General features: G+C 50.5%; 14 protein-coding genes across 14 annotated transcripts; 4 read left to right on the top strand and 10 right to left on the bottom strand.

The window, feature by feature from the left end:
• Window positions 1-234: 234 nt before the first annotated feature.
• On the top strand, window positions 235-1,785 carry N7473_008376 (MFS transporter; the record flags this gene model as incomplete). The annotated part of the gene is made up of 1 exon (XM_057154316.1): window positions 235-1,785. One exon carries the CDS (start codon window positions 235-237, stop codon window positions 1,783-1,785), a length of 1,551 nt encoding a protein of 516 aa, XP_057008654.1.
• Window positions 1,786-2,126: 341 nt separating this feature from the next.
• On the bottom strand, window positions 2,127-3,621 carry N7473_008375 (uncharacterized protein; the record flags this gene model as incomplete). The annotated part of the gene is made up of 4 exons (XM_057154315.1): window positions 2,127-2,493; window positions 2,697-3,073; window positions 3,193-3,323; window positions 3,387-3,621. 4 exons carry the CDS (start codon window positions 3,619-3,621, stop codon window positions 2,127-2,129), a joined length of 1,110 nt encoding a protein of 369 aa, XP_057008653.1.
• A 51-nt stretch (window positions 3,622-3,672) lies between these two features.
• Window positions 3,673-3,936, bottom strand: N7473_008374 (uncharacterized protein; the record flags this gene model as incomplete). The annotated part of the gene is made up of 1 exon (XM_057154314.1): window positions 3,673-3,936. The coding sequence occupies one exon, from the start codon at window positions 3,934-3,936 to the stop codon at window positions 3,673-3,675; it is 264 nt and encodes an 87-aa protein (XP_057008652.1).
• A 560-nt stretch (window positions 3,937-4,496) lies between these two features.
• Window positions 4,497-5,423, bottom strand: N7473_008373 (uncharacterized protein; the record flags this gene model as incomplete). Its single annotated transcript, XM_057154313.1, has 2 exons — window positions 4,497-5,308; window positions 5,357-5,423. The coding sequence occupies 2 exons, from the start codon at window positions 5,421-5,423 to the stop codon at window positions 4,497-4,499; spliced, it is 879 nt and encodes a 292-aa protein (XP_057008651.1).
• Window positions 5,424-5,874: 451 nt separating this feature from the next.
• On the bottom strand, window positions 5,875-7,235 carry N7473_008372 (uncharacterized protein; the record flags this gene model as incomplete). Its single annotated transcript, XM_057154312.1, has 2 exons — window positions 5,875-6,315; window positions 6,372-7,235. The coding sequence occupies 2 exons, from the start codon at window positions 7,233-7,235 to the stop codon at window positions 5,875-5,877; spliced, it is 1,305 nt and encodes a 434-aa protein (XP_057008650.1).
• Window positions 7,236-7,966: 731 nt separating this feature from the next.
• On the bottom strand, window positions 7,967-9,631 carry N7473_008371 (uncharacterized protein; the record flags this gene model as incomplete). The annotated part of the gene is made up of 1 exon (XM_057154311.1): window positions 7,967-9,631. The coding sequence occupies one exon, from the start codon at window positions 9,629-9,631 to the stop codon at window positions 7,967-7,969; it is 1,665 nt and encodes a 554-aa protein (XP_057008649.1).
• A 2,563-nt stretch (window positions 9,632-12,194) lies between these two features.
• On the bottom strand, window positions 12,195-14,716 carry N7473_008370 (putative DNA helicase; the record flags this gene model as incomplete). The annotated part of the gene is made up of 5 exons (XM_057154310.1): window positions 12,195-12,279; window positions 12,351-12,411; window positions 12,562-14,012; window positions 14,061-14,093; window positions 14,154-14,716. The coding sequence occupies 5 exons, from the start codon at window positions 14,714-14,716 to the stop codon at window positions 12,195-12,197; spliced, it is 2,193 nt and encodes a 730-aa protein (XP_057008648.1).
• A 713-nt stretch (window positions 14,717-15,429) lies between these two features.
• N7473_008369 (endonuclease III domain-containing protein) lies at window positions 15,430-16,761 on the bottom strand (the record flags this gene model as incomplete). The annotated part of the gene is made up of 1 exon (XM_057154309.1): window positions 15,430-16,761. One exon carries the CDS (start codon window positions 16,759-16,761, stop codon window positions 15,430-15,432), a length of 1,332 nt encoding a protein of 443 aa, XP_057008647.1.
• A 154-nt stretch (window positions 16,762-16,915) lies between these two features.
• pex4 (putative ubiquitin conjugating enzyme (UbcJ)) lies at window positions 16,916-17,925 on the top strand. Its single transcript, XM_057154308.1, has 2 exons — window positions 16,916-17,244; window positions 17,337-17,925. Exons 1-2 carry the CDS (start codon window positions 17,082-17,084, stop codon window positions 17,672-17,674), a joined length of 501 nt encoding a protein of 166 aa, XP_057008646.1. The 5' UTR covers window positions 16,916-17,081; the 3' UTR covers window positions 17,675-17,925.
• A 370-nt stretch (window positions 17,926-18,295) lies between these two features.
• Window positions 18,296-19,153, bottom strand: N7473_008367 (putative GPI anchored cell wall protein (Dan4); the record flags this gene model as incomplete). The annotated part of the gene is made up of 1 exon (XM_057154307.1): window positions 18,296-19,153. The coding sequence occupies one exon, from the start codon at window positions 19,151-19,153 to the stop codon at window positions 18,296-18,298; it is 858 nt and encodes a 285-aa protein (XP_057008645.1).
• A 1,647-nt stretch (window positions 19,154-20,800) lies between these two features.
• N7473_008366 (tyrosinase family protein) lies at window positions 20,801-21,802 on the bottom strand (the record flags this gene model as incomplete). The annotated part of the gene is made up of 3 exons (XM_057154306.1): window positions 20,801-21,509; window positions 21,573-21,659; window positions 21,759-21,802. The coding sequence occupies 3 exons, from the start codon at window positions 21,800-21,802 to the stop codon at window positions 20,801-20,803; spliced, it is 840 nt and encodes a 279-aa protein (XP_057008644.1).
• A 1,116-nt stretch (window positions 21,803-22,918) lies between these two features.
• Window positions 22,919-24,418, top strand: N7473_008365 (uncharacterized protein; the record flags this gene model as incomplete). The annotated part of the gene is made up of 1 exon (XM_057154305.1): window positions 22,919-24,418. One exon carries the CDS (start codon window positions 22,919-22,921, stop codon window positions 24,416-24,418), a length of 1,500 nt encoding a protein of 499 aa, XP_057008643.1.
• A 424-nt stretch (window positions 24,419-24,842) lies between these two features.
• On the bottom strand, window positions 24,843-25,442 carry N7473_008364 (YbhB/YbcL family Raf kinase inhibitor-like protein; the record flags this gene model as incomplete). Its single annotated transcript, XM_057154304.1, has 1 exon — window positions 24,843-25,442. The coding sequence occupies one exon, from the start codon at window positions 25,440-25,442 to the stop codon at window positions 24,843-24,845; it is 600 nt and encodes a 199-aa protein (XP_057008642.1).
• Window positions 25,443-26,239: 797 nt separating this feature from the next.
• Window positions 26,240-27,025, top strand: N7473_008363 (sterol desaturase family protein; the record flags this gene model as incomplete). The annotated part of the gene is made up of 1 exon (XM_057154303.1): window positions 26,240-27,025. The coding sequence occupies one exon, from the start codon at window positions 26,240-26,242 to the stop codon at window positions 27,023-27,025; it is 786 nt and encodes a 261-aa protein (XP_057008641.1).
• Window positions 27,026-27,452: the final 427 nt, after the last annotated feature.

Genomic DNA, 27,452 nt, shown 5'->3' with positions numbered 1-27,452 from the left:
TTGCCATCTTTGAAGTTCCTCGCACGCCATCTCCATACATCGGAACGGAAAAACAGGGCGGGAATTACTTAAATCCGAAAATTTGACCCTCTTCTGCTTACTCGTTCGTTTTGCGGGTTTTGCCCCCAACTTCCAAAGCCAATATATTTTTTTCCAATTTGCAGCTCAAGACAGATGAGAGCGTGCTTCTGTTCTTGAAGATAGATCTAGCTTCGTCAGTTGCTAGACCCAGACATGGTCGTCCTCACTCGGGAGACGGACAGACAGCACCCTGGTCAGACTGTGACGGCGCGTACCGGGGCAATCTCAAGCGATGATATAGACGAGACCACGGCCCTTCTAGGGCCATCCAAAGTTACCTATGGGAATGAGTCCTTGTCAGAAAACCAGAGCGGTGATTCTGCCACAGATGCTGAGGATGAGGAAAAGCCACTTCCCAAAACCCAGATTCTGCTACTCTGCTATGCCCGGATGATAGAGCCTTTGGCATTCTTTTCAATCTTCCCCTACGTGAGCCAGATGGTTCAAGAAAATGGGGGTGTTGAAGACACAGACATAGGCTTTTATAGCGGTCTTATCGAATCATTGTTCTCTCTCACGCAGGCCATGGTTATGATATACTGGGGGCGAGCAGCCGATCGCATCGGGCGCAAGCCAGTCCTGGTCTATTCGTTGTTCGGAGTGACACTGGCTACGGGTCTCTTTGGATTTGCAAAGTCGATCCCACAGATGATTCTGTTCAGATGCCTTGCTGGCATTTTCGCTGGAACTATCGTCACTATTCGTACTATGGTGGCGGAACATAGCACGCCCAAGACTCAGGCTCGGGCATTCAGTTGGTTCGCTTTCAGTGGAAACTTGGGACTCTTCATTGGGCCTTTGTTGGGAGGTGCTCTCGCTGCCCCTGCAACCCAGTACCCAGGTGTCTTCGGAGGTGTGAAGTTCTTTGAGGACTACCCTTATGCACTGTCCAGCCTAGTAGTTGCCCTGATTGGAGCCACGGCTGCTATAACTAGCGCTTTCTTCATTCAGGAGACCTTGAAGAAGGAACCAGCTGCACCCGAAAACAACGGTGGAGAGATTGCATTTGACGCGCCGAGTCGACGCGACACCCTCTCGACCAGGCAGCTTCTGAAGTCGCCTGGAGTAGGTGTGGTACTATACGTGTACGGACACATCATGGTGCTCGCTTTTGCTTACACAGCCATTATCCCTGTCTTCTGGTTTACCCCAGTGTCTCTTGGTGGTTGGGGTTTCACACCCTTGCAAATTTCACTGATGATGGGCTTGAACGGTGCTGCTCAAGCTGCGTGGCTGCTTCTGGTCTTCCCTCCATTGCAACATAAAGTCGGGACGAAAGGTGTAATCCGACTGTGCGCTCTTGGCTACCCGTTGTTCTTCTTAGGCTCCCCCATCGGCAATGTGCTGCTCCGATGGGGAACCGAAGCATCAGTTAATGCCTTTTGGGTCTTCGCGCCGATCATGCTAGCCATGGGAAGCGGAGTCAGCATGAGCTTCACAGCGATTCAGCTTTCTTTGAACGATATCTCACCTTCGCCGAGGGTCCTGGGCCTTTTGAACGCGTTGGCGATGACTAGTGTTGCCAGCCTGAGAGCTTTCTGCCCTGCCCTATTTACCAGTCTCTTCGCGATTGGAGCGAGGACACAGTTGGCGGGAGGGCATGCTATCTGGATACTCATGCTTGTACTTGCTTCTGGACTTACAGTGGCAGCAAGATATCTGCCAGAGCCGAGGCAGAAGCCTAGGAATGATGAAGCGAGATGACGTCTTTCTAAATACGGAGCTCATAGCGGGAGAGAAGCACAGAGTTCTGGCCACTATGGGGTATTTCACCTAGTTGCACAAAATTTCGGTACAAAAGTTTCGACCTATAGACACTGCATACTTGCATTGACCATTATTTGTCTTGGTATTTAAGGCCTTCATTCTTAGCCACTTGATACTGGTTACAATCCCTAGAACTTATAGTATGCCCGAGGAATATTGTCGTAGTAAGGCACCACCACCAAATTAGGGTCATCAGTGAGCCCAACCATGGCAGTTGTAATAGGATGACCCGGCTTTCGATCCACGATAAGATTGATGCAGCTTGGCCCCGATTGTGCCTAGAACTTGGTGACTGTACTCCGAATATCCCCCACGCGAGACACTTTAGCAGCAGCATTTTGCAAGCCCTTAGCAACAACATCGTATTCAGTTGACGAGCTCAGCGCGCTGATGGGTCGTGCAAAATGATCGGCTCCGTAGACGAGGTCTTGTCCATTAGAGCTCATACCCCAGTTTGAGTTGTTCACGACGACTGTCATGATATTCAAATTGAATCGCTTGTAGGTATCTAGCTCCATAAGATGAAAGCCAGCAGAGCCATCCCCCTGTACGTTGATGACTTTGCAACCGGGGGCAGCAATGGCACAGCCTAGGGTATACCCAAAGCCATTGCCCAGGAAGCCAGATATCCAGTTGCAGTCATGACTGTATGGGGTTGATAACGAGATGCAAGATCGCCCACCCAAGCAGATGCTTCACCACCATCTAGGACGATGATACTACCGGGCTCAATCCCGGAGCCGAAATTTTTCACTGCATGGTATGGATGGAGACGTCCGGAATCAGTCACCTCTGGTTCCTTTTCAAATGGAGATTCCATAGAGGCCAATCCAAGGACATGCACCCACTATTTGTCGACACTTGTTGGATGCGTTGAACTAAAATTGGCGTTCAATGCTGAAAGGAAAGCTTCAGAATCCGAGACAATACCAAGGTCGACTGGAAGAGAGCGACCAATTTCACTGCCATCACAATCAACTTGCACGAGCTTGCAATCTTTATCTGGAATTATAGCGCCGCTACGACCACCTAGGAACATTCCTGTTCGTGCACCCAAAAGCAACACCAAGTCTGGACGTGGGACCTTTACCAACGGAAGTATGGCTAGAACTCCCGCTGTCTTTCTGGAGAGCATGGGCGACGATGGATTGAAAGATGCATGTTTGGAGGTGTTGAAGATCGGAATGTTGCAATCCTCGGCTAGCTTGAAGAGCTGATGGCGTGCCTAAAGGGTATCAGCATGTCATATCAGTGCTGCAATAATCGATAGAGGTTCTACCTTATGGCTCCTTGCTCCAGTTCCGGTAATAATGACAGGTCTCTTCGCTGCGCTGAGCAACCTACAGCCTCTTCAACTGCCGCAGGATGAGGGCCCGGAGGGAAAGATGGGGGTGACGCAATTGATCCCCAGGCAATGAGGCTTGGATGAACCGGGGAGAAGAGCACATCGATTGGGAAGTCGAGCAGTACAGGCCCTCAAGACATCTATGAGCCAGGTGGCACACAATATATCAGAAATACCATGAATGAGCACTTACCCGGAGGGGCAGACTGGGCAACTCGAAGGGCATGAGATACAATTCTTGGACATTCCTCAGGAGTCCCAACCCTATGAGCAAACTTTGTAATTGGTCGAGCCGCTACCACCTGATCGATAAACCCCTGAAGCGAGTTGTTCTCTGTATCCCGCAATGGTGGCGAAGACGTTATACAGAGGATCGGACTCCGATCAGCGTAGGCAGTGGCCAAGCCAGGGAGTCCATTTGATAACATGCATGAGTTAGAATGAAGCCATCGAATGGATAAAGACCTAGGGTGAGAACCTCACCCACTGTTTGCCGTGACAAAGCAGACTCCAGGCTTTGTACTGATCCGGCAATAACCTTCGGCTGCTTGCACAGCGACGGTCTCATGTCTAGTATCCACCAAACGAATATCTACAACCTCACATCCCATCAAAAAAGCTTCCAAATGACGGCCATGAAGTCCGAACGCAACCTCCACGCCGAGGTGTTTCAAGGACTGCGCTAACAGATCGCCGCCTGTCAATTCGCGGCCCTTGGGGTGCTGAAGTTGAAAGCCGGACATGATGCTTGTAGATGAAGTCTCTAGCGGACAAGATTCCAGCAGAGCTTACTTGATGGTTAAATTTATCCCAGAAGATTGTTCGAAGAAGTCTTATATACAGACAAGCCGAGGTCTATATACGATGTGATTGGTTTAAGCGAGTCAGGCAACGCGAGTCATTCCACATCCAAAATGTGGAGAATGAGGGGAAGCCGAGAGATGTTATGCACGATGACCAAATAGCATAACTGAAGACGGGGAGCTGATCATGGCTACACGGCCAATAGCAGGTTAAACGATGGAGGAGTCAATATGTACTGAAATGCCAGGAGATAGCACTTGTGGAAGGCTGATATCCTCAGATGCCGAATGCTGATGGAGCATATCGGCTAGAATTTACAGCATTTTATTCTACTGGTGATGCTACAATGAACATGATTTCTTCGAATCTCGCCTCAATGTCAGAAGTCTGAAAGAAAATACCGACGATTCTTCACTATCTCTCATTGCAGTATGTTCAGAACGCAAAATACACCCAATTTCAAGATTCAAGACAGACTTCAAGAGGAGCCATCACGCATTTATGCCTTGGCCACCTGCTCATTGACATTTCGCATCACACCTTCCAAATTATCTTCATTATAAAGCAACCCCTTCGTCATGGACAAAAGCCCCCCATCAGCTTTATTAATCTCCTTGAATTTGCCCTGCGAGCTGTAGATGACTTCTCCATGTCGAGTCTCATCAGCAAACAGCAGCACCACGCTCTCCGCAACAGCCTCGGGTGTCTGAACTGGAACACCCATAGCCTGGATAGTTTCAATGGGGACCATCCCCGTTCTAGTCCAAGAAGGCGCGACCGCGTTCAAGCGGATTTGACCTTCAGCTTCAAGCTTGTGCACTAGACCACGGACCATGCCCAAGACACCGTGTTTGGCAATTGTATAGTCACCGGAACTGAAGTTCTGGAAGGAAGAAGCCGAGGCCGTGATGACGATACTGCCTGTTTTCTTCACAGGACGACGGCTTGCAAGTTGCTTCATATAAGCCTGTGCTAGATTGATTGTGTACAGTGGGCCGATCAGATTGACATTGATTGTTCGGAGAAGAGGAGGCTCAAGTTGCCCGGCTTCATTGAGATTGATACCCAAGAAGTCTGTGGTCGGACCAACGCCTGCGTTGGCGAAGACGTGATCAATGCCACCGAATGTCGTATCCGCTTGATCGAACATGTTTCGAAGGCTTTCCCAGGAGGTAACGTTTACTTCCAAGTAATGGACTTTGTCGGTGTCTTTGAACTCGGGATTGGGAGGGTTCAGATCTCCAATGACCACTTTGGCGCCCAGGTCTAGACATAGTTGTGCGGTCGCTCTGCCAATACCAGATGATCCGCCTTGACTTGTAAGCGTGAGTTACGGCAAACTAGAACAGTGATGCTTACCGGTGATCAGCACAACCTGGTCTTTGATATTCGCCAGGATATCTTCGGAGGCGGTAACTTCTGCCATTCTGATCAGTTCTTGTTTAAGAGTAATTGTGATACACGGCGAGGGTTGATTGATTCAAGATGGAGTGGGAATTCTCAGCCTTGATGTTGAGCCGGCAATAAGCACAGGGAGCCGAGGCAGTCTCAGATGAGACTAAGTTTACCTCCTCTTTTCATTCCTAAAGACATGGCTTACTCCGCAATTTGGCTGAAGCGGGGTTTGGGTCTGAGGAAGGGTTACGTACGCTGTCCTGAGACGTGATGGCGTCGTAGGCTGATTGTAAACCAGCCTTAATGAAAAGACTGGCAGGGGTTATGTCAGGCAGGAGACCCTTATAGGCAATAGAACCACGACTACTATATTATTCTTAGCTTCAGTACGAAGCACCTGATCGGATGAGAGCGGATAATAGATTTCCTGGGATTGGCCACCAGAAAGCTAATAGATTGATAGTCTATTTGAGATTACCCAATTAATCGCCTCCAGATTCCAAAAACTTGAGCATACACTGCCTTGCTTGCTCAGCCTGCTCCTCAATATCCAAATCCCAAAGCCAACGAAGCCGAGACTGCCATGTCTCTTTCAGCTTTGTTTCATCGTCTCCGACTCCATCCAAACATAGACAAAGAAGATAGGCATTCTCCTTGCTACTCGTGACAACTCTTTGACTCCGAGGGCGCCGAATTTCATCGTATGCTTTGAAAGCAGCGATTACGTCCTGAGCTGTTTGTACTCGGGAATCACCAAGTAACTCAGCTAGGACGTGTGCATCTTCTATCGCCTGACCTGCGCCTGCGCCTTGATGGGGTGTCGAGGCATGCGCGGCATCTCCCAGGATTGCGACTCGAGAGCGACAGAATGTGGAGATGTGAGGGTGCTCGAAGATAGCCCATTGAGAGGGATCGGGCATATGCTAGAAGCTCCTGGTTAGCAACAGTCTCCAATTGATTGTGTATAGGGAGGTCATACTTCAATAAGAGACTTCACATATCGACCCATATTACTCGCATCACGCTGCATATCCTCCCTCTTCGCAGGCCTCACCCAAGTCTCGCAATCCCATTTCTCGCTGAGAATATAAAGTCCAACATTAACCTTCTTCGCCCGCATGATAGGATAAGATATCCCATAAGCTCCCTCTCCAATGTACATCGTCGAAACCCTCGCACGTTGCTCCCCAACCGCCTCAATCATATCCTCCATATCCAACACAGCCCGATACCCATACATACCACTATACCTCGGTTGAGTCTCCTTCGATTCCTCCGGAAGCATTGACTCCTTAACCTTTGACTTAATCCCATCACAACCAACAACCACATCAGCCCTCACAACGGACCCATCATCAAAAACCAACTCAACCCCCTCATCCTCATCACTCTCAACCAACTTCTCCAATCTCTTCCCAAAATGCACAATCTCAGCCGGAATCAACCCAACAAGCGCATCCAAAAAGTTCGCCCTCCGCAACGTCGTCTGTCCACTCGGCAAAGCCTTAAGATCCATCAACAACTCCCCCTCTTTTTCCCCACTAGCCCAAATAATTTCAAACCAAGTCTGCCGATACTTCTCGTAGCCGGGGCTATCGGCGTGCGTGGTAACAAGTGAGTCGTAGATTTCCCGGATTTGCGGGTCAATAAGAGGCATGGCGCGGTGCGCTGCTGGTCCGATTGAGAGGCCGAGGCCGATTTCTGCGAATGCGGATGCGGCTTCGTAGATTTGGACGGGGACGTTGCGGCGTAGAAGGCCGGCTGCGAGGGTGAGACCGCCGATTCCACCACCGACTATTGTGACGGTGAAGTCTTTGGATGGGGGTGTGGTTGTGCTTCCCATGGTGGAGTGGCTTGCTGTAGGTGAATGTTGGATTTGGGATTAATTCCCAGAGCTGTTTGGGAGTTTGAGGATGGGGGGATCGGGGTTAACTTGTTTTTATTGCGGGGGTTGGCATTGGGGGCCATTGCTTGTCAGGCGTACCATTGGGGCTTGGGGAACTAAGACGTTGACAGGTGAAGATCGTCATGACTAGTCGATCTTTATTACATGAAGCATTGGGGCGGGAAAGGATACATCATCTCGGAGACATATTAGACCAATTCAACCATTTAGAAACGAGATATTGATACCTGCCCTAAGTAAGATCCCTCAGGTTGGACATTTAACATATAATATTGAATTGAAGAAGCTCATAGATTTGAAGTAAATTTCAGTGTCTAATACACTTGTCGTTGACATTTCGGGTCCAAACAAAATCGCGAACCTGTCGCGTAGAGAGAGAGAGCAGAGAACCAAATACAAGCTCTTAGATATCTTGCTGGCGACAAAAGAAACAACAGACATCGTTCAATGTATGTGATCGGTCCGAAGAAATGAATCAGGCAAATGCACCAGGCTTGTCCCGTTGCCGCTGGTAATCACGAGTAGGTGACTCGGGTTTTTCGACCGAGAGACTGGAATAAGTCAAAACAATCGACGGTGGACAATGATGTATACTGCATGCATATTGCATGCATTCATGTGTCAAGAAGTTCCAAGTGGAAGGATATCATCGCTAACAAAGCACTTCCTCAAATCATCGGCGCAGTAACAACCCTCCTCCCCCCATGCCCATGCCCAAGCCCATTCCCATTCCCAAGCTCAAGCTCTCTCTCCCTATCTCTATCTCTCTCCCTCTCCCACTTGGGCGGCCCAAACGGATCATAATCAGACTCCGTCTCAAAAGCCGCATTCCCCTTCTCATCCAACGCCCTCACCGGCGAACTAGAATCCGACTCATCCAACGCCCTCCTAAACCGCAAAAACTCCTGCGAATCAACACTATGAATAGGATACATCGTCCCACCATTCTCCATCGAATGCAGCGCCGCCCGCTGAATATGCCGGATATCATCCTTCAAACTGGATACTTGGCTCTCCAGGTTTCGGCGGGCGGTTTGTTCGCGCCGGAGGAGGGTTACTAGAGCGCTGTATTGCTCGATGGAGATTGCGTTATATTCTGTGAGAGAGGAGGCGGATGGTGCAGGGCGGAGAGTGCGCGCGTTTAGTGTGTCTGCGCGGATTGTGCTGGTACTTGTTGGGCGGGCTGTGGGGAGGCTTGTTGATAGTGGTGTTGGGGAGGATTCTTCGCGGTCGAGGGAGCTTAGATATGAGGGTTTGCTGCGGGTTTGTGGGAAGGAATCTTCTTTTCGGCGAAATGAGGATCTGTCTCGGTCTTGGGGGTTGTCGGCGACGGAATTGGATTGCATTCGGGCGATGGCGAATTCGAGGTCGATCATTTTGACTTCGATTGTGTTGAGGCGTTGTTCGAGGGTGAGACTGTCGTCTTGTTGCATTGTGCGCATTAGATTGCCCACGTTGGGTGGGAGACTGATTTGGTCTGCGTGCGGGTCTGATTCCTGCATGGAGGGTGCTGCCGATGCTCTCGTCACGCTGGTTACTGTGGTGCCGGTCGAGGGCCTGCCAGAATGGTCGCTAGCAGAGCTGCCTCCTCCGGGACGGGGAGACTTTGAGTCTGCAACTGAATCATGAAGAGAAGCGGTGCGTGTTGGCCATTCTGGGGGTGACATTGGCCGCTTGACGACCAGATCCTGCAATGCGCCAATACTCCTGGACCTGCGTCGAGACTGAAGCATTATTCGCTGGCGCTCTTGATCCGGGATAACAGGTCGATCCTCCTGGGGATCGGAGACTGCTGATGCAACTGCATATCTAGATTCGTCGTCGGAGAAAATCACACTGGGCAAGGTCGCACGTCGTCGGCGCGGGGCCATCCCGGGCGATGGTAAAGAGCCGCCGGTGGCACTAGTTGGAGACAAATGAGTCTCTGCTAGTTGCAAGTTCTCTTCTGACAAGGGACTGCTCCGTTTGGACTCTGTCGAAGTTGGGACCGACAAGAATGACTTGCCCGCAATTGGGCCCGATGATCTTGCTGGTGACGAGTAGTAACTCTCATTCGGATTCTCCTCTACTCCATCAGCCTGACTTTGTCTCTTCCGGTTGAAGATCTTGCGCATCACCGTTTTCAATGTACTCCCTGTCCGGCGGTGTGCGATGGTCGGTGGTTGGTGAAAGTGCATCGGGGGCAGGGCCGTATCATATTGGTTCGTATCCAAGGAAAAGGAAGCTGGATTTGATGCCGAGCGCTCTCCACGCGCTGAAGTTGAGCGTTCTCTCGGACTGGGCGCCGACTCGCTGCCGGCGCTGGTAATGGACCGTGTAGTTGTTCGCGACATTTTGATGTGAAACGAAAAAGATTTTTGAAATTCAAGTTGCGATGATCATGTGAATACTGGTCAGGGTTGTGTGGTTGTCGATGCTCATTACAAAAGATATGCCGTGGCGGCACGTTGGGGGTATATGTCGTCGCAAAAGATGTTGAACAAAAGGGTTCGAATGACAGATTGAGAAATCGAAGGTGAATAGACCGAGTGAATGTCGAGAAAAGAAAGGGCGAGACAAGACGAAGGAACAGCGAAGTACGAGGGGTATCGAATAGGTATAACAGTCAGGACCGCACAGCGGGAGGAGTTCGAATCGAGGCCAGGAGAAGCCGACGTTTAGTCGAGTCGCGGGTCTAATGAAAAGGGCTGCCAAACGGAGTCAGTTTTGTGAAGGTCGTACAAACGCAAGTAGAATGACTGACCGAGTAGAATTTGATCAGGATCATCATAGTTGCCAACGAAGCTCTCTTTGTGACGGAAGGGCGTTTGCCAGGTCTCGGGATATTCAAACAAGGTCACCACCGCGAACAGAGGAGTGAGGGACGAATAAACACACGGGAAGAGTCCCAAGAAGCTGCAAAGAAACGAGTGAATACAACGAGTGTCGGGAAAGAATCAAAAAAGACGACGAGCCAGAGCAAAAGGACCAGAAAGAGAGTCGACGGTCGGCGGAGAAGATAGGGAGAGAAGAGGGGAGCTTCATGCAGCTCCTAGCGGAGATTTAGGAGAGTCGACCAAACTCAAACCAGAACCACAGGTCAGACTGCAACTCAGGCTAATCCCAGCTAAGAAAATCCCAAGGGAACTAAAAAAGCTAACCACTTTGGAGCTAAACTGCACTGGGAACTATGAAATCTGGAATTCTTCCCAAAATCCCCACACTTGTTGACGGTCGGGATCTTTTGCACGCCACAACCGAAATGCGAACTGGAAAGTAACAAAAAGTAACAATCAACAAATTGATCGAAGTAGTAAAAGTAGGAAGATGTTACAGAAATGTTGATAACTTATAGCTCCCTCAAACTCGACCCGATACTGTTTCTGGAGTACGCCCGAGCGCAACCGTAGTAGTCAGGCCCCGTTCAGTATAGAGGGAAAGCGGGAAGAACAAGCTAACTAAATACATAGCTAGCTAGGAATTTAGTCAAGGATTATTAACGATAACGAGGGATCTTCCAATGAAGAATCCATGTCGATAACCACTGTTCAGGCTTAATTCGACAGGGCAAGGCCACGGAGGTACGTACTGTACAGTTAGTACTGTACAGCATAGCTCATCCAGCTCACAGATCAGCCCAAGACCCAGCCCTAGATCTCCAGTGCCTGAAAGAAGCGAACTCACCGAGCGAATCGTCCAAGAAAGATCGGAGGGTCATTGCCAGGGGGTTGTGTAAACCGAATCAGATGGACGACCGAATGGTGGCTCTCATTTCCAATGACTGCCGTGCTGGATCCACGAGCCGAGACGAAGTGGAGCCCCGTAGAATGAACGGCCGTTTTGAACTGCTTCCAGGCCCCATCCAGAAGACCAGAAGAGGCCGCCCACTTCAACCCCTCAAACTTTGTAAACTGCTAAACTAAAGACCCCCCCCTGAAGACCCCGCTCGGGACGGAGAAAATGCCTGAGCAAAGAAAAGTCCAGATCTGGACCTGGATCTTCGGACGATGGTCCGTCATCGTGCAGTCTTTTGCAGGTTGTTTTTCCGGGTGAGATATTGCAGTTAGTCGTGCCTCAATCCTGGTCTGAAACACCACATGGCACCAACAGAATGGTGTACAGCGGATTCCCAAACTGCCCGCACAGACCGTGCTAGTCAAGACTCGTATTAAAGCCTAATTGAGTAGAACAGCGTGGTACAGGAGCAAATCTGGCCTGATGTCAGGCGAGCTCAGGAATTGGGTTTGGCTGTGGCTTTGGGCTTTCAGGGTATTGTTATTGGATATTTGCAACTTCACACCGGTCGGGCTGTCATATCGCGTTGTCCGCTCCTCAGGTTGATGACCACCATAACAGCCATTGGCCGTGGAGATTTACCAGCTTCACCAAGGGATCAACGGGGCTGAAGAGCTGGCAATCTCACGGCTGATTGCTGAGTTGGACAATTGCCCCTCACGGCATAGCCGCTTCAAGTAACGCTCCTCCGACGTTGCCGTGCGATCGTCCCCGGCAGGTTGAAAGTTGAAACAAGACGTTCCTTGCGGCATGGAGCATCGGCTCTCCAGCTGCTCCTCACCGCCTGCGTGTCTCGCTTCAACACGGCTCGTGAGTCTCGGGAATCAACTCCGTTTGGCGAGGTAGCTCGTAAGATACCAATCTCCTGGTCTGGATCGCCTGTATACTACTTCAGATTACGGGACGGGTGAGGTTCGTTTGAGGAACGGGATGGGCATGTCTTAGCCCTGATGCGGTACTCCGTGTACCAGGCCAGACTCGGGACTGACTCGTTATCGTGCATTTCGTTCGAGACTTTGAGATCAGCGTGATCGTCTAATCAAATACCGAAGATTCTTCATGGTAGTCGTCTGTGATTGCAACCCAGTCCCCCATATCCAATTCGTAACGAGGCAACGTCCTCTAAAGAAGATCGCCCGCATCAGGGTACCGCAAATCAGCATGTTCCTCCAAGTAACTCATCCAGTGTTTAAGAAAATCGCTACCCCTACCACGCACAAAAAGATACACTGATTAACCTCAAGCTTTGCAGAGACGCACAGACAAAACTTTACTTACCGACTGATAGTCTCCGAGTCCCCGCAGATACAAAGATGCCGTCTGGGGCGTGTCATGGCCACTAGTTAGGGTCCCAAATTAGCCTCCATTAGCCGAGTTAATTTATCTCAGGCGCAAAGGGAAGACCCAAAATGTGGCGCAAATGTCCAGAAAGAGCAAAAGGGAATGAAATAGAATAGCCGGTTATGAAAGATCGGAGACGTGGACATACCGTTCAATCGTCTTTTCTCGCCGAGGAAACCCACTTCATGCTCCGCATTGCTTCGCACTAGACTGACTACTACAGCCTCTTTTTCGCGACCCTGGAAGCCGTCGACACTGCCTAGCTCTAGGCCAGGGTATTTCTCGCGAAGCATCTGAGACAGAAGTGCTAGCTGGCCGTTGTAAGGGGTAATAACCGCGATGCTCTCGGGCCGTACCCCAGCCGCGATCAAATTGTCAACGTGTCGGGCGACCACCAGGGCCTCCATTTCGTTACTCTTGCTCTCTCCCAGAAGAGCCTCTTTCTTACCGATATCATCATCCTCGGTCTTTTCGGGAAAGTCACCGCCTTGCGTGTCCCAGAAGACGAGGGGTTCCTGGGTATCATCTGTCCCTTTGACTTCGTAGGGCAAGTCGGCGAGCAGTCTATCTTTAACCGAATCGGCCGCGATCAACTCGGACTCGTAGAGCTCGTCGGACGGGAATCGCATGATCTTCTCATGCATCCGATACTGGGTCGTCAACATTCGTTTGATCCCTGACCCGTGTAGCGCTAGTAGCCGATCGAACAGGGTCCGCTCTAGTGAAACACCCTTCAGGGTCTCGTTCTTGGCGGGGTCACTGTCATCCTTCTTTTGAGTGTCTTTGCCAATTTTCTCCTTGTTTTTGAGGTTCGCTGATTTGACAGTCGGGGGCAGTTGCAAATGATCACCAGCCAGGACTACCTTCTCAGCCGCTAGGAGTGGAATCCAGCACTGTGCCTCGAGTGCTTGACTGGCCTCGTCAATGATCACAACATCGAACTTTTGATTCTTCAATTGGTGGCCTCCAGCACCGTGAAGGGTCGCTAGAACCACGCTGCTCTCTCGCACCAGGTTATCGACGCATTTAGACTCGCGCTCTCGAAACTCCTTTCGTAATAGTTTGAGGTCATCATAGATAGCTCGTCGTTCCCGACCAGTTCTCGTCTTGCGGATACTGGCTTGCTTCTCATCCATCTCTTTCCGAACATCTTTTACGATGCTTGCGGCATCAGAAGTCTGGGTGAGAACTTCGAGGGAATGTTCCATCACCGAAGGAAGTAAACGAGCCGGATGTCCAATTCGGACCACGGGCACTTTATTCGGAGCAAGACGTTCGACAATGTTGTCCACGGATATATTCGATGGGCCACACACAAGGATGCGTTTCTTTCGCTGAATCATCTGCATGATCAATTCAATGAGAGTATGGGTCTTGCCCGTGCCGGGAGGACCGTGAATGAGAGCGATATCCTTAGCAGCCAACGCAAAGCGAATGGCATCTTTCTGCGAGTCGTTCAGAGTGGGATCGATGAACTGTACATCTCCGGCACCTTCAAAGTCTGGTTGTAATGGAGTGGTATGACCAAAAGCAACCCGCATAAAATGCGAGTGGTCTCCTTCAGTCATTTTGACCATCTTCTCCATGGTCTGCCTCATCCTGGGGACAGTCAGCTTAGCAACCGCCTGGCAGTAGTATAACACTTACCGTCTATATGTAACATCATTTGCAAGCTTGATCCTGCAATTGATTGTCAGCATCAGGGATATCCCATCAATAGCTTCTGTCATGTCCACTCACGCCCAAAGCTTCTTCCCCCATAATTCCTCGATCGCCTCATCATCCTCTTTCGAGCGAGCACCACCACCTCTCTGCCCAAAAGCAATCCAGATAGCCTTATCACTCACTCTAGTGACAACACCCTCCGGACCCCCTTTACTCCCATCCTTACCACCATCCTTGCCCTTATCTTTATCCTTCCCCGCTTTCTTCGCCGACCCTGCAGAGACATCATTGACGCGAACCACATCGCCAACCCGCATACCATGAGACCCCAATCGAGGCTGCCCATCCGATGCCCTCGCGTCACCTCCATCTTGCGACTTGGACCCAGTCGACGCGACAGCCGGATCGGGTGTGAATTCGCCCACGACGCGACCTCCCAAGCCGGTGCGGCATTGCGAAAGGACCAAGCCTGTCAAAGCGTAGCCGGTAGCTTGGAGGGTTCGTCTTGTTGATGGCGAAACGGATGCCGCGGTTGAAGCTAGTGAGGAAGAGGCGACTTCAGCTTCGTGCTCTTGGAGGAGGAGCTGGAGCTGTGCTTCGGCAAAGGTGGGGATGGAGATGGGCGTTGGCGGGGCCATGGTGGCCAGCAGAGGGAGAACAGCCGTGGATTTTATGTGGAGCTTCACGAGCGGAATATGTACACTGGCTTCTCGATCAATTGTTGTGCTGGGATGATTGAAGAAATGATGTCAGTGTCGTGTGAAGCTCTCGGGGATAAAAGTTGGAAGCTGGAGCTATGTCCGCCCTACGCGGAGATCACTTTAGTCAGGAACCCCGCCCATCACCAGATAGGGCTATGGAACTCTACAATCGCGAAGTTCTCAACAATATTCTTCCATTGGCAGGTACATGGGTACTAAATGATAAGGCCTTGCTGCACCTCCCGCAGTTTTCCAGAGACATATCTGCCATATTCGAGCAACCCTGCGCTACTCAGGTGATGACTTTGGCGGGGGTATATATCGCAGGAGGCAACATGGTACTAATGTGTACTGCCCCCAGGTAAGATCCATATATTCGCTCTTTCTGAGCTGAAGGACACATTTTGAGTAGCATGAGAAACCGCGTTCAGTACATCTTAAAGAGAAAATTACCCATGGCAGAGAAACTTGATTGAGAGCCCATGTTCCACGTGTGTTGGATTACTATTTCACATCGTATCACATCTGCGATATCTATAGTGATGCCTGAGAATCAGATGGATGGCCATGATAAAACACTGCACCAGCCATGGCTTAATATACAGAAAAGATCAAGTCCCAAAACTCCACTCTCGACCCTCACGCCTCTCTCACAATGCCTCAATCTTAATCTTCGGTTCATCAAGCCCAGGACTCCCCGTAGCACCCCCCTCCCTCTTAACCGGACTCAACCCCTTAATCTCACTCTTACAAAGTTTCGTCCCAGCCAAATAACACTCCCCACAACGCCTCTTTACCGGCTGACAAGCCGTCTGCCCCAATCCCACCAACAACTTATTAATCTCATGCCACTTATCCCTCGGCAACCAAGACTGCAACGCCATCCTCGTTTCCTCTGGTGTCTTGGTCTTATGCCACCCCCACAAATTGGTGATGCGGTGGACGTGAACGTCTACACCGATGCCTTCGTGTTTGCCCCATGCGGCGCTCATGCATAGATAAGCCATTTTGGGACCCACGCCGGGCAGGCTCATGAGGCCTTCTGGTGTGGAGGGGATGTCACCGTTGTATTCGTCGCGGAGGATTAGGGCGGCGGCTTTGATGTATTTTGTTTTGTTGTTGTGGAAGCCGACTTTTTCGATGAGGGTGTTGAGGCGGGTGGGTGTGACGGCGAGGATGTTTTCTAGGTTTAAGGTGCTGTCTTTGATAGGGAGGGAAGCGGTGGAGAGGGTGTCATCGGGTTCGGGCTTGATTTTGACATCGTCGGTGGATTCGAAGTCTTCTTTCTTGACGGTGCTCACGCGGTCTGGCTGTGCGTCGCCGAGCTCGGTGTGCAGTCGTTGCATTGCGACGGCTGTCACGGTGTCTTTGGTTTGAGACGAAAGCATTAATGCTATCAAAGTCTGGAAGCGGCGATCTCGGGGAGAAGATGCCCTCCAGTATAATTCTGAACAGCCCATTGTATCCACCGGCGCGGTTGGATTGTCCGCGCGCATCTTCTTCACAATATTATACATGGTCTCCCAGTTGGACGGCGGTTCGACGACGATTGCTCCATCGGCATCGCGGGTCTTGCGAGCAGGCATTCGCCGAGCCTTGGATGGAGGTGTTGATTTTTTATCGGAATCTTCCTTTTTCAGGAGAGGCTTGCGAGGAGTGCGATTCGAAGCTGATAGAACCCTGGGGCTGGCGTTGCGTTTCCGACGCTTAGACGGAGGTTCGACATCCTCAACGAGGTCTTCAATGTCGGCGGTATTGACAGATGAAAGAGAGGAGTCATCGTCGCTTCGCGTAGCAGGGATCGTACCTATCGTCGAGAATAACTCGCTATTGATCTCGCCCTTGATGGCGGAGTCTGCATTGTAGGCGAAACTCCTGAGCGCGCCTGTACCGAGGGCTGCACTGCGAGTCTGGCGTCGGGCAGGGGGCGACAGTGCCTGGAGAACCTTTGCAGTCTCCTTGGAGGCCCGAGAAGTGCGCATTGTAAATACTTTAACCACGAAGAGATGGAGGTACAGGTAGAAAGATAATGATGGGGCCAGGAAATTTCACATGTGGATTCGGACCCCGTGGATGCGGTCTGGGGCAAAAGTGCCGATTCCCGCGATTCCCCAGCCTCGGTGACGATCCCAGCCAGCCAAGTTGCTTCCCTTCTCTAACCTTGCCTTGCCCGCCGAGGGGAGAAACACCTCCAGCACACACCTCTACTCATACACCAGTGGTACATATTAGCTGACCTCATTGACCACTACATTCCTCTCCCCTCCACCTGCAAGGCGCTCATTACACATTCCTCGGAGCAATGGCCGGACCATCATCCAACACCACGCAGCGGTTACTGCGCGAGTTGAAAGACTACGCCAAGTCACCCAACGAAAACCTCCTACACCTAGGACCTGTCAATGACGAGGATATCCTCCGCTGGGAGGCCGTCCTAAAGGGCGTAAATGGGACTCCGTACGAAGGTATGCGCCGCGGCAACCACTAACCACTAACCATCCCACCCTATCCACCACACCGACGGGACCTCCAACTAACATCCCACGCTTCTCACCAGGCGGCCTCTGGCACCTCCGAATCGCAATCCCATCAAATTACCCCCTCGCACCACCGACAATCCACTTCACGACGCGGATATCCCACCCAAACATCTCCTTCGCGACCGGCGAGATCTGTCTGACCCTTCTTACGACGGAGCACTGGAGTCCCGTCTACACACTTTCGTCCACCCTGACCGCTATCCACCAGCTCCTGACGGATCCGCAGCCGGACTCGCCGTTGAACGTGGATGTTGCGGCGCTTCTGCGTGACGGCGATATACCGGCGTGGGAGAGCGTGGTGCGGTATTGGACTGGTGAGGAGCGGTGGCAGGGTAGTGCGGCCGTGGGACGGTGAGACGTCAATCACGATGGATATAACTGCGATTCTGAGGGTTTGATAGCGGATTGAGGGAATTGGATTTGCGAGGAGGGATATGTAAGTGATTGGTTCTTTTGGTGGACAGTAATTTCGGCCGCGCTTGGTGGCGCATACATACCCCACTGCACATTCTGATGTTCTCTATATATTGACTTACTATAAACGATGATTCTTTACTACTTCTTAACAGCATTGATACGCAACTGTGGAAGAAATAAAAGCTCTTTCATCGACCACCAAGGTCGGAAAGATAGGCTGTATTTTTGTCTTTCGCAGATAAAAGACCCCTTCTAAATCACAACGTGACAGTGCACGCTAAATGCTGCCCAAAGCCAAAGAACAATTGAAAACAAATCCCGATCAACAGCCCAAATCCAGATATGATGAACGCCGAAGAGACAATGTGTGAGAAAGGAGAGGCATGAGTGGTAGGCTCGTAAGGATCGTGAGGTGATGATTATCATCGATAACGCTGAATATGGTGGATGCGAGATGCGGCTGCATGCTGATCGATGCAAAACGAACATGGAAGAAAATAGACGGAATGGAGGCTAGCAACTCTGATTGAAGTTGAACCATGGGCGGGGCTAGACTTCCTCACAGGGCCATGGCGACCATGATGGCGCCACCGAGCATAGCCACAACCTCACGAGTAAAGCCCGTGGTAGTCAAGGCCGCTCCACCGGTCTGTAGGCTTGGAGAAGAGCCTGTGGTGGTCGTGCTTCCAGAAGAGCCCGTGGCGTGGACATGCACGATAGTGGTTGAGGTGATGGTGCTCAAGCTGCCATCGGGCAAGGTGGTGGTGCTCTTATACGTGGAAGTATAAGAGCTGTCGGTGGTAGGGGCAGAGGTAGTCTTTGATGAAGAAGTGGTGGAATGGCTCGTGGTGGTGGTGGTGAGAGTGCTCTGCACCGTGCTAGTAGTCGAAGTAGTACTTGGCACACTCGAAGACGAAGAAGACGAGCTCTGGCTGGTGGTCGTTGTGGTAGACACCGCGGTAGTAGTCGGAACCGAGCTCGAGCTCGAACTGGTAGTAGACGTAGTCGATGGCTCCGTGGTCGACTTGGAAGTAGTAGTCTGCACCGTAGTGGTGGGGGTCTCACTGCTGGAGCTGGTTGTTGTGACAGGCACGGAAGTAGTGGTAGAATCTACCGACGCCGTGGTGGAATTGCTATCCCGCTTGGCGAGTCTGACTAGGCTCGCGATAGTCTCATCATCACCTTGCAGGGCCTCGGCGGCACTCATGTCAGTCGGGAAAATGCCGTCCTGGAACTTGCGAGAGAGGGCATGCAGGGCCTCGTGAATGGAGTTCACGTTGATGCCGGCCAGGACGTCCTGGAGAGACTGGGACTCACGGTGCACGGCATGGTTGATCACTGGCTGCTTCGTCGCGAAAGCGAGAGATAGAAGCATGAGTGATACGAAGACCAGCTGGAGGAAATTGATTCGCAGCATTTTGGCGGCGATCAAATTTAATTGATGGGGTTGTGGCTGAAGTGGAGGACGGACACCGATTGCTCCAAGCTGGGATAGGTTGAGAAGTTGGAGATTCGGTGGGGGGAGTAGAGATGAGGGAGGGTGTGTACGAAGATAAAGAGAAGAGGAGGGAAGACGGTCGTACGAAAGAGAAGAGAAAATGGGGAATCTGCAGGTCAAAGGTACAAAGTACAAGATAAGAGGGAAGAAGGAAAAGAAGAAAAAAATCCTCGTATGGAGACCGATGAGGCAACGCAATTGAGGTTGACAGCTTCCCGGTTTTAGGCCGACTACGCCCAGTTGAAAAGCGACACTAGTGGACGCGATCCCTAAAACTAAATAGTCTGGGAGCTTGGATCAACGGCGGACAGAATTAGTATCGATGATGGAGCCATGGCATAATTCTGGAATAGCTTGAATAATTGCGATGGAGTACAGTGTTTGTGAGTTCCCATTTGAATCAAATTGTTTAAGAGAGCTTGATAGGTTTTCGAGGCTGAATGAGCCTCGGATTATAATTAGTTGACCGTTCATGAACGGGGCTCGGGGGGCTTGGCAATGCCAAATTGGTATTATTATCGGTTCATTCGGTGTGGCTGAACGAATGAAAAGGGATAAAAAAATTGATTTCACTTTTGGAGATCGACGGGCGATCGGATCGACCAGAGCAGATAGCTTTGTCTAGCTAGTGAAAAAATAATCCTTGACACATTCCGATCGGAGAATAATGAACCCCCTTTTTGATACAGCGCGTACCTCGCCCATTTTGAATTCTTACGATCTCTACACCCAAGCCATCCTCACCATACGTACTACGTACTCACTTATAGACTGACACGAGGACCCGGCGATTCCGTGACACTAGCCTCTGCCACAAAGACCCAATCAATGCCTCCATCATTCTTATCCATTCAAATGTATGCTGTACGCCAGTCACAGCGCCTCCAGGCAGGCAGTGCTACCCCACTCACCATTGGTTCGGTCTCACACTCTCAGGGCTGAAAATAGCCAGGCCCACTCCGACTCGGCGTCGTGTTCGGCTACTCGGAGTCATGTTGTCATACGTTTTTTTTCTCTGAGGACGGAGTTACGGAGTACAGCCAGGTGCATCGGGTTCCTAGCTGTTCCATGGATAACCCATCAACATAGTGGTAAGATCTCTATGGGGTGTTTATTTATTTACTATCGCAGCAATTGCGATTTCAACTATCGTACCATTGTTCTCCAGTCGCATTGACACCGTCTCGCATCATCTTCCTCGTCATGCAGTCATTCGTATTTGCCGGACAACGCACCAGGCCACCAACAAACCCACCATCTCCAATAAAAGTGACATCAAACCCCTCGTGTCTCACGAAACCCCGCAGGCACTTGTTACCGAACTCATTCGCCAATAGCGGCAGTCAATCATGACCAAAGATGACATACCACACTAAATCATATTTCAAGCTTGGCTAATGATTAGTCCACGGTTTTGGATTATGTATGTAATCTACTGTAGAGATAGTTCAAGATCATGTTCCAAGCTCCTCCCAATTACTATTACTTTCGGCCGCATCAAAACTCTATCTAATAGCTAACACAAAACCACACTAAAACTCAATGTAGAACATACCCTGATCATGATCAAGTGTAGGCATAACATAACCCACTTTCCACAGGACTCATGACCTCACCAACCATCCGATTCCCATCCAAAACCCCAAATTCCATCTGCATATCCAAACTGACAAGCACCGCTGTGGGCGCGTTCAATATCCGATTCGTCCCATTAACCGCATACCGGCGATTCCCTTCATCCTCTGCCTGCCAAATCGCCCACAACCGATCAATCATAGCATGATGCAACATAAAAGCCGGATCCTGCGGCGAAGAAAAGAGATCCTGCATAGTCGACCCGATACTAAAGTGTCCACCACCATGTAGACCCAGGACCCCGTCGGGCGCGGCGGGCCAATGATCCATGACCATTTGGAAGTCAGCGATATTCTTAGCAGCTAGCAATCGGGTGACCTGTGTCTGGCTGGTAAAGTGTGTAGAAACAAAGCTATTGAGGCTCCGATTGAGACATCTTGGATTATAGTCGAATCTAGGTGCTGGAATCTCGGTTGCGGAGAGGAGACTTCGCGGGAAGGGTCCGAAGTGAATGGTTATGTCCTTGAATGGTCCGCGTCGGACACAGCCTCCGCCCGAACCGCGAAGTATTGTTACCGCGCCGCTGGATAAACTTTCCTCGCCTGGGTTGTATTCACCGTCGCCGGAGAGGGATGTCTCACTGCCGTCGAAGAGTGGGCTTTCGTGGAGATTTCCTGCCCAAAGTGGCCAGTTCCAGTAGCTGATTGAGTAAATAAGAGGTGCTCACAGGCGGTACGAGACAGGAATAGATGGAAATACTCACGGAAGATAGCCTTTATACCCGCATTCCTCTCGAAGGGCTTTCTCGAATAACCAGAGAAAATACCGGTGCCATGGTAGGAATAATCCACTGTAATGAGTGTTGAGTGTATAATTGATATGGGTACTACACAGACCGTCACTAAGAATTTGACATTGAATGCGACATTTTGCTCCGGTGAAACCTTACGCGACAAAGTCATCGAACCGGCTTCGCACGCCTGGATACTCCATAGTTGGAAGCCGAGGCTGTGCATTCATCAGACATAAGACGGCTTTGGTGTAGCCAATCCTTTCTGCTGGTAACATTTCACCCCTTGCCATTGAATGGTAAGACGTATGGCAAGACAGACAACGGATAGATAAGAAGGAAAGCAACGTACCACTCCCTTCGTATAGGCATATCATGGAGCCCACATGGTTTCTGTTTTGGGTGCAGTGGGACGGAGAATACAATGCCTGAGAGGTATAGCATTTGCACGAGAAATTTGACGAAAAACATGCTGCTATCAACATGCCAACCACCAACGACACCGTGACTCTAGTGTCTTTATTCTAATAGCTGTGCTTTGTCTAGTACCTAGACACTATGAGGCATATATATGGCTGTCAAAAGCCCCTTCAATTGCCCTGCGAGGCCCTCTTCAGCTCTCTATAACGGTACCACTACTATAGATCTCATTCAAGGGACTGCCTGTCAAACTATCCAAAACAAGATTTGCGAGCAGTGATGAATGCTGAAGCCCAATTGAAAATTCAGGCTGACTGAGTTCAACAATTCCAACGCGGTGATAATAGTCTTTCACTTCGTGTAGCATGTGTAAGCGTAGAATAGCCAATCATCTGAGGGTATAAAGTAGACGATCACGATCATTAACAAGGTAGCCAGATAGATACGAGTAAGCATGAGACCAGGACACCATGTTCAAAACCATGGCCTCTATTTTCTGCCAGGATGTCTTGTTGAAGTAAGGAGCTTGGCTTTCTCATATGAAGGACTGAGCAACTGCTTGGTAATGCGGTGCGGCTGAGTCGCTGGAGGTTCAGAACATGAGAGGCTGGGTCTTAGATCCGCGCAAAACAGCTTATAAAAACCAGTAGAAGATGAAATGTATACGAGATTCCATGTCCCTTCCATGCAATAGTTACGGGGACTTTCTATCATCTCTGATCAATAATAAATTGTAGTTCAAGTAGAATATGTGCAAAAGTAGTTAGTGATCCCTCGATGTAGTTTAGCGACATTTTGTTAGCCTCACCCCCACTTCTCATCCCCAGTCCTCAAGTTTTAACTCTTCTGACACAATCTTCCATCCAAAAGCACCCATCAGATTCCCGCCCTTGACTGAAATGGTTGCTCGCGCCATTTATAACCTCACCATCGAAGATCTCGATGATTCCTGCGACGACGACACGCCCATTATCCGCGCAGCAGCTAAGCCCAACCCCGCGATATTAGAAGCCCTCCTCGCTCACCATGCAAAGGCCAGCGCAAAAGAAAATCTTTCTTACAGGGAACGCACCCAGCTAGAACGCCTGGGCCCTAGTGCTACTGTGTGTGGAACCGCGTGCAATATCTTTGTGTCGCCTATCAAATCTGCCATCCGCGCCCACCTGCCGCACAATCTTCGTCTCCTTTTGGCTGCAGGGGCATCCCCGGATGGTATAGATCGAATCTCTATATCGGATTATTCTGTGCGATGGATCCGTGGCCGCAATTTTAAAGATGATGTGTCGAGTTTCGTTATGTGTAAGCCTCGTGCTATTGTTCTCGCGAATGCAGAACGCAAAGGTATCGTTCATCAATTGTGTCCGTTGACATCGGAGGAACTTGATGAGCGGTGTCATGGCTTTCCTCGATTCTGGACTGAGCCGAATGTACCCGGTCAGAGACTGCGGATGGAGAGGGCCTTGACAGCGCTGGAAGTTGCTGCCCAGGTGGGTGATGTGGAGAGCCTTGATATTCTACGTGCAGCTGGAGCGGACGAGTCTGCATGGGTGCGGGAGGTGTCATTGGACGAGAAGCAGTTTCAAATCGATGAGGCAGAGTGGTATCTTTCTTATCTCTCGACTTCTTCGCCTGTACATGAGGCTATTGCGGCAGGCCAGCAGTCGATGCTTCGTCACTTGTTGTCTACCAGTGGCTATTCACCCAATTACCGTCCATACGCTGCTCCGACCGTCGCACTCCCGCCACTGTCTTACGCCATCGCTCGTTGCAATCTAAGTGACCCTGGTGTACAGAAATGTCTAGTGGATCTCCTGTCTCACCCTAAACTGGAGGTAAATCTGCGCACACCCATTTTCAACATCCACCCTCTTCACTTTGCAACTGCGCATCATGACCCAGACCTGCTCTCGTGGCTGGAAACTTTCATTCCAGGTGGGTACGAAGCTGCAGGGGTCACAGGTCTGGGACACACGCTACTTCATATAGCCGCTCTGCCTTTTACAGCCACCCAAATAGTGGATCGTAATCCAGATGTTGCGAAGAGTATACACAGCGCCCGCACCTTGGATTCTACATGGATACCCCATCGCCTACCGAGTCCACTACACAGGGAATTCTCCACTGCAGAGTTGATAGGCTTGGGGTGTAAGGTATCTCCAATGACAGAGGCTCAACAGTTAGCGCAACAGGGTACAATCCGGGTTCTACTGGAATGGGGTGGAGTGGATGTCAGGGCAAAGGATGTAGAGGGTAACACCGCTTTACATTATTTGGCTGGGACTTTGAACATGAGCGAGGATACAATTGAAATGGTGAGGCAGATGGAAGGAGGTGAGGAAGTCTGGGAGATGTCAGAGAACTGCTACGGAGTCACTCCGAAGAAGATGTGGGGTGAATAAGTTAAGAGTCAGGTGAGTCCATGTATCTCCCACATTCCAGGTGAGTATAGGGTATCAAGCAAGAGTAAGTTTGCATAAGATACATCAAGGAAAGCAAAGTAGTCTATCACAGTCTGCCCCCTTATTTAGACATCCGTAGTGCCTCTATGTATGGTTTACAGGATCTCTTTACCATTGGGCAGGCAACATGACAAGCATGAACCTCATACCGCAGAACTAATGATTTCTAGTGTACTCCTTTGAATGAAATCCCAGGGAAATGTAACAAAAGGTGCATCGTCTCCATATTAAGCTTGGGTATAATCATAGCAACAACGTGCAGCAACAGCACCGGAAACATAAGATCTTTGCATGGCCACCTCCCCTGGGTTAAACGCGCAGTGATACTGGCTTCATGGATTCACAGTTCTGTGTCTTCCCCACTTCACTCCCACTTACGCTCATAAACGCCAATCCATTCACCCCAACTCAACACCTTTCCCTCAATCTCCTTGGCCATCTCCTCAACCGTCGGCAGGGGGCTCAACTTAGCCGTATCAACAGGCTGGCTGAGCGCGACAAGAGTAAAAAAGTACCGATGCGGACCATGACCCAACAACGGACGAGGCGGGATATAAACAGTCCCCCGTCGATTCTTGCCATACTTAAACCCACCCTGAAGCTTGTACTCGCCCTCGGCAATTTCAAAATCCACATCAGTCACACCCGTCACACTAGCAGGGATACCGTAGTAAATGCCATGGATGATAGGAGAGGGCAGAGGAGCATCCGGGTCCTCGCTGATGAGTAGGTACTCCTTGACATCCCCGGTTGCCGCATTCCAGCTCAGAGTTGGGAAGCGGCCGATGCCTTCGGCGGATAGGTCGATGTGCATTTGTGATCCGGACGGACCAACTTCGATGCAGTCAAGGGTGAGGGTTGGTCGGGAATTTTGCGCGAATGCAGGGCCCTTGGTGAAAAGGCGTGCGTCGCGGCCCTTGGCGTTGGCGAAGATACGGCTGATGCCGTATTCGATGTAGTTCATCTTGGCGTGGGTTAGTGAGGCTCTAGAACAGGTGCTGTAGGCTAAATTGCACCAGGACAGAGGGTGGCATACCTTGAGTCGTACTCAGCTTTGATGAAAGCGTTTCCAGTGAGTGCGGACTTGGTCAGGGAAAACTGTTCGAGGAAGGTTGTTTGGACTCTGGAGAGGTTGTCGCGATTTTGTGATAGCGCGCCTGATCGGGCCGTTTCCGGGCCGTTTACGGCAATCATCTCGAAACTCTGACCTTTTGCTAAATTTTTTCGCATTATCTTATATATTTCGCATTCTCGAGCTTCCAAGTAGAAAGCACCCAGAGGAAGCTGATTGCTATGATATAGCACAAGTCCAGGTGCATAATATTGAAATCGCTAACTTGTCCAGGGCTGTGAAGCTTTGCAGTGAATCACCCACTGCTCTGTCTACCTCGTTCGATGACGACGAACACTCAATTTCTTGACCGAACTCCCTTAAGAGCCAAATGGGTCAATTGAGATATAATTGAGACTACAAACCCATCGATGGTATGTTAACAATGACCGAACATGGATGACCATCACATGGCAGACCCTGGGCATAGCCGAGATCCACCGATCAATTGGGGCCATGGCTAGCGACGGTCAAGCCATTGCGGGGACGCGGGAAAGAACATTGCGGGGAGGCGACCGAGGTTTCACGCCAGACCCTGATGACCTTCAAGACATTGAAGAAGGCGCCCTGATCCACTTTTGCATCTTGACTGCTGCAAATTGGATGCTGTCTGAGCTCGCAGTGCGAACAGCCCTCATCTGCCAGAAGTTATGGAGGCCCTCAGCGACTATGGCAGCCCGCTACTTGAACAAGCCTCGGCCTTCTGGACTGACATTGTGGAAACCTACTCCGAGCAACGAATCGAGTTCGTGGGGACATTACTCGTTCAAGTCTTCACATTCTGGCTGCCGTCGATCGTCTATCTCTTCCTAGATGTGATTGCGCCCACCTTCAGCCAGCGGCACAAAATCCAACCGGCCCCAAAACAGCCAACTCGCAGCGACATCATACGCTGTTTCGTCGTGGTCACTCAGAACCAGATCCTCTCTTCAGTGCTACACCTCAGCCTCATTTATCTTACCAGTAAAGCTGGATCGGGATCAGCCTACCGTGTCACCACAGAGCTACCATCGGTCTTTGAATTCGTACGCGACTTCGCGCTCAGTCTGCTCCTCCGAGAAGCCATGTTCTACTACAGCCACCGACTCCTTCATATCCCCTATCTCTACCGACGCATCCACAAGAAGCACCACAAGTTTACTGCGCCCATCGCGCTAGCAGCGCAATTCGCGCATCCCATCGAACAGATCTTCGCGAATGCGCTACCAATCTCGCTGCCACCGCAGCTGCTCCATAGCCACGTGCTAACCTTCTGGGCATACCTTGCTTGGGAGTTGTTTAATACGGCGACCGTACACAGCGGGTACGATTTCTTCCGGAATAAGGCGAAGATGCACGACCTTCACCATGAGAAGTTCAATCTTAATTATGGGTCAATTGGATTTCTTGACTGGGTACATGGCACTGATAAGTTGGGGAAGCGACACTCCGAGTAAGAAGAAGGGAGCGTGGTGTTAAAGTCTTCCCTTGAGGTAAAACCGCCAATCCGAGCCAACAAATCTCAGTAGTTGGGAAAGTTACCCACTGGGTGGTGCATCGAAGCCTGGTCACGCAGGTGGACAATTATGCGGACGCAACCTCTCTTGGGTAGATGGAGAATCACAACAAAGGTGCATGGAAGGTCATCGTTGTCGAGATCTGCGACAACGAGCCTGTCAAATGTCAGACCAGGGGCAGACGAGTCTGGCAATTGAGGCTTTTCTCTTTGGCACGTTGATCAGGGAGCTAAGTGGAGCCAGTCGCCATACTTCAAACGTCAGATCCAAAATTAAATATGATTCCCTCTTCCATGAATCGAACCTTCAGCCTTCTTGTTCCCTATATTCTTCGCCCTGTTACTGCGTCGCCGATCCAGGACACCAA

Source organism: Penicillium subrubescens (assembly GCF_028828155.1).
Source record: "Penicillium subrubescens strain IBT 31985 chromosome Unknown utg000005l_segment0_segment0, whole genome shotgun sequence".
NCBI classification, from domain to species: Eukaryota; Fungi; Ascomycota; class Eurotiomycetes; order Eurotiales; family Aspergillaceae; genus Penicillium; species Penicillium subrubescens.
The sequence above is the reverse complement of the archived record's forward strand: the minus strand, read 5'-3'. Positions and strand labels throughout refer to the sequence as shown.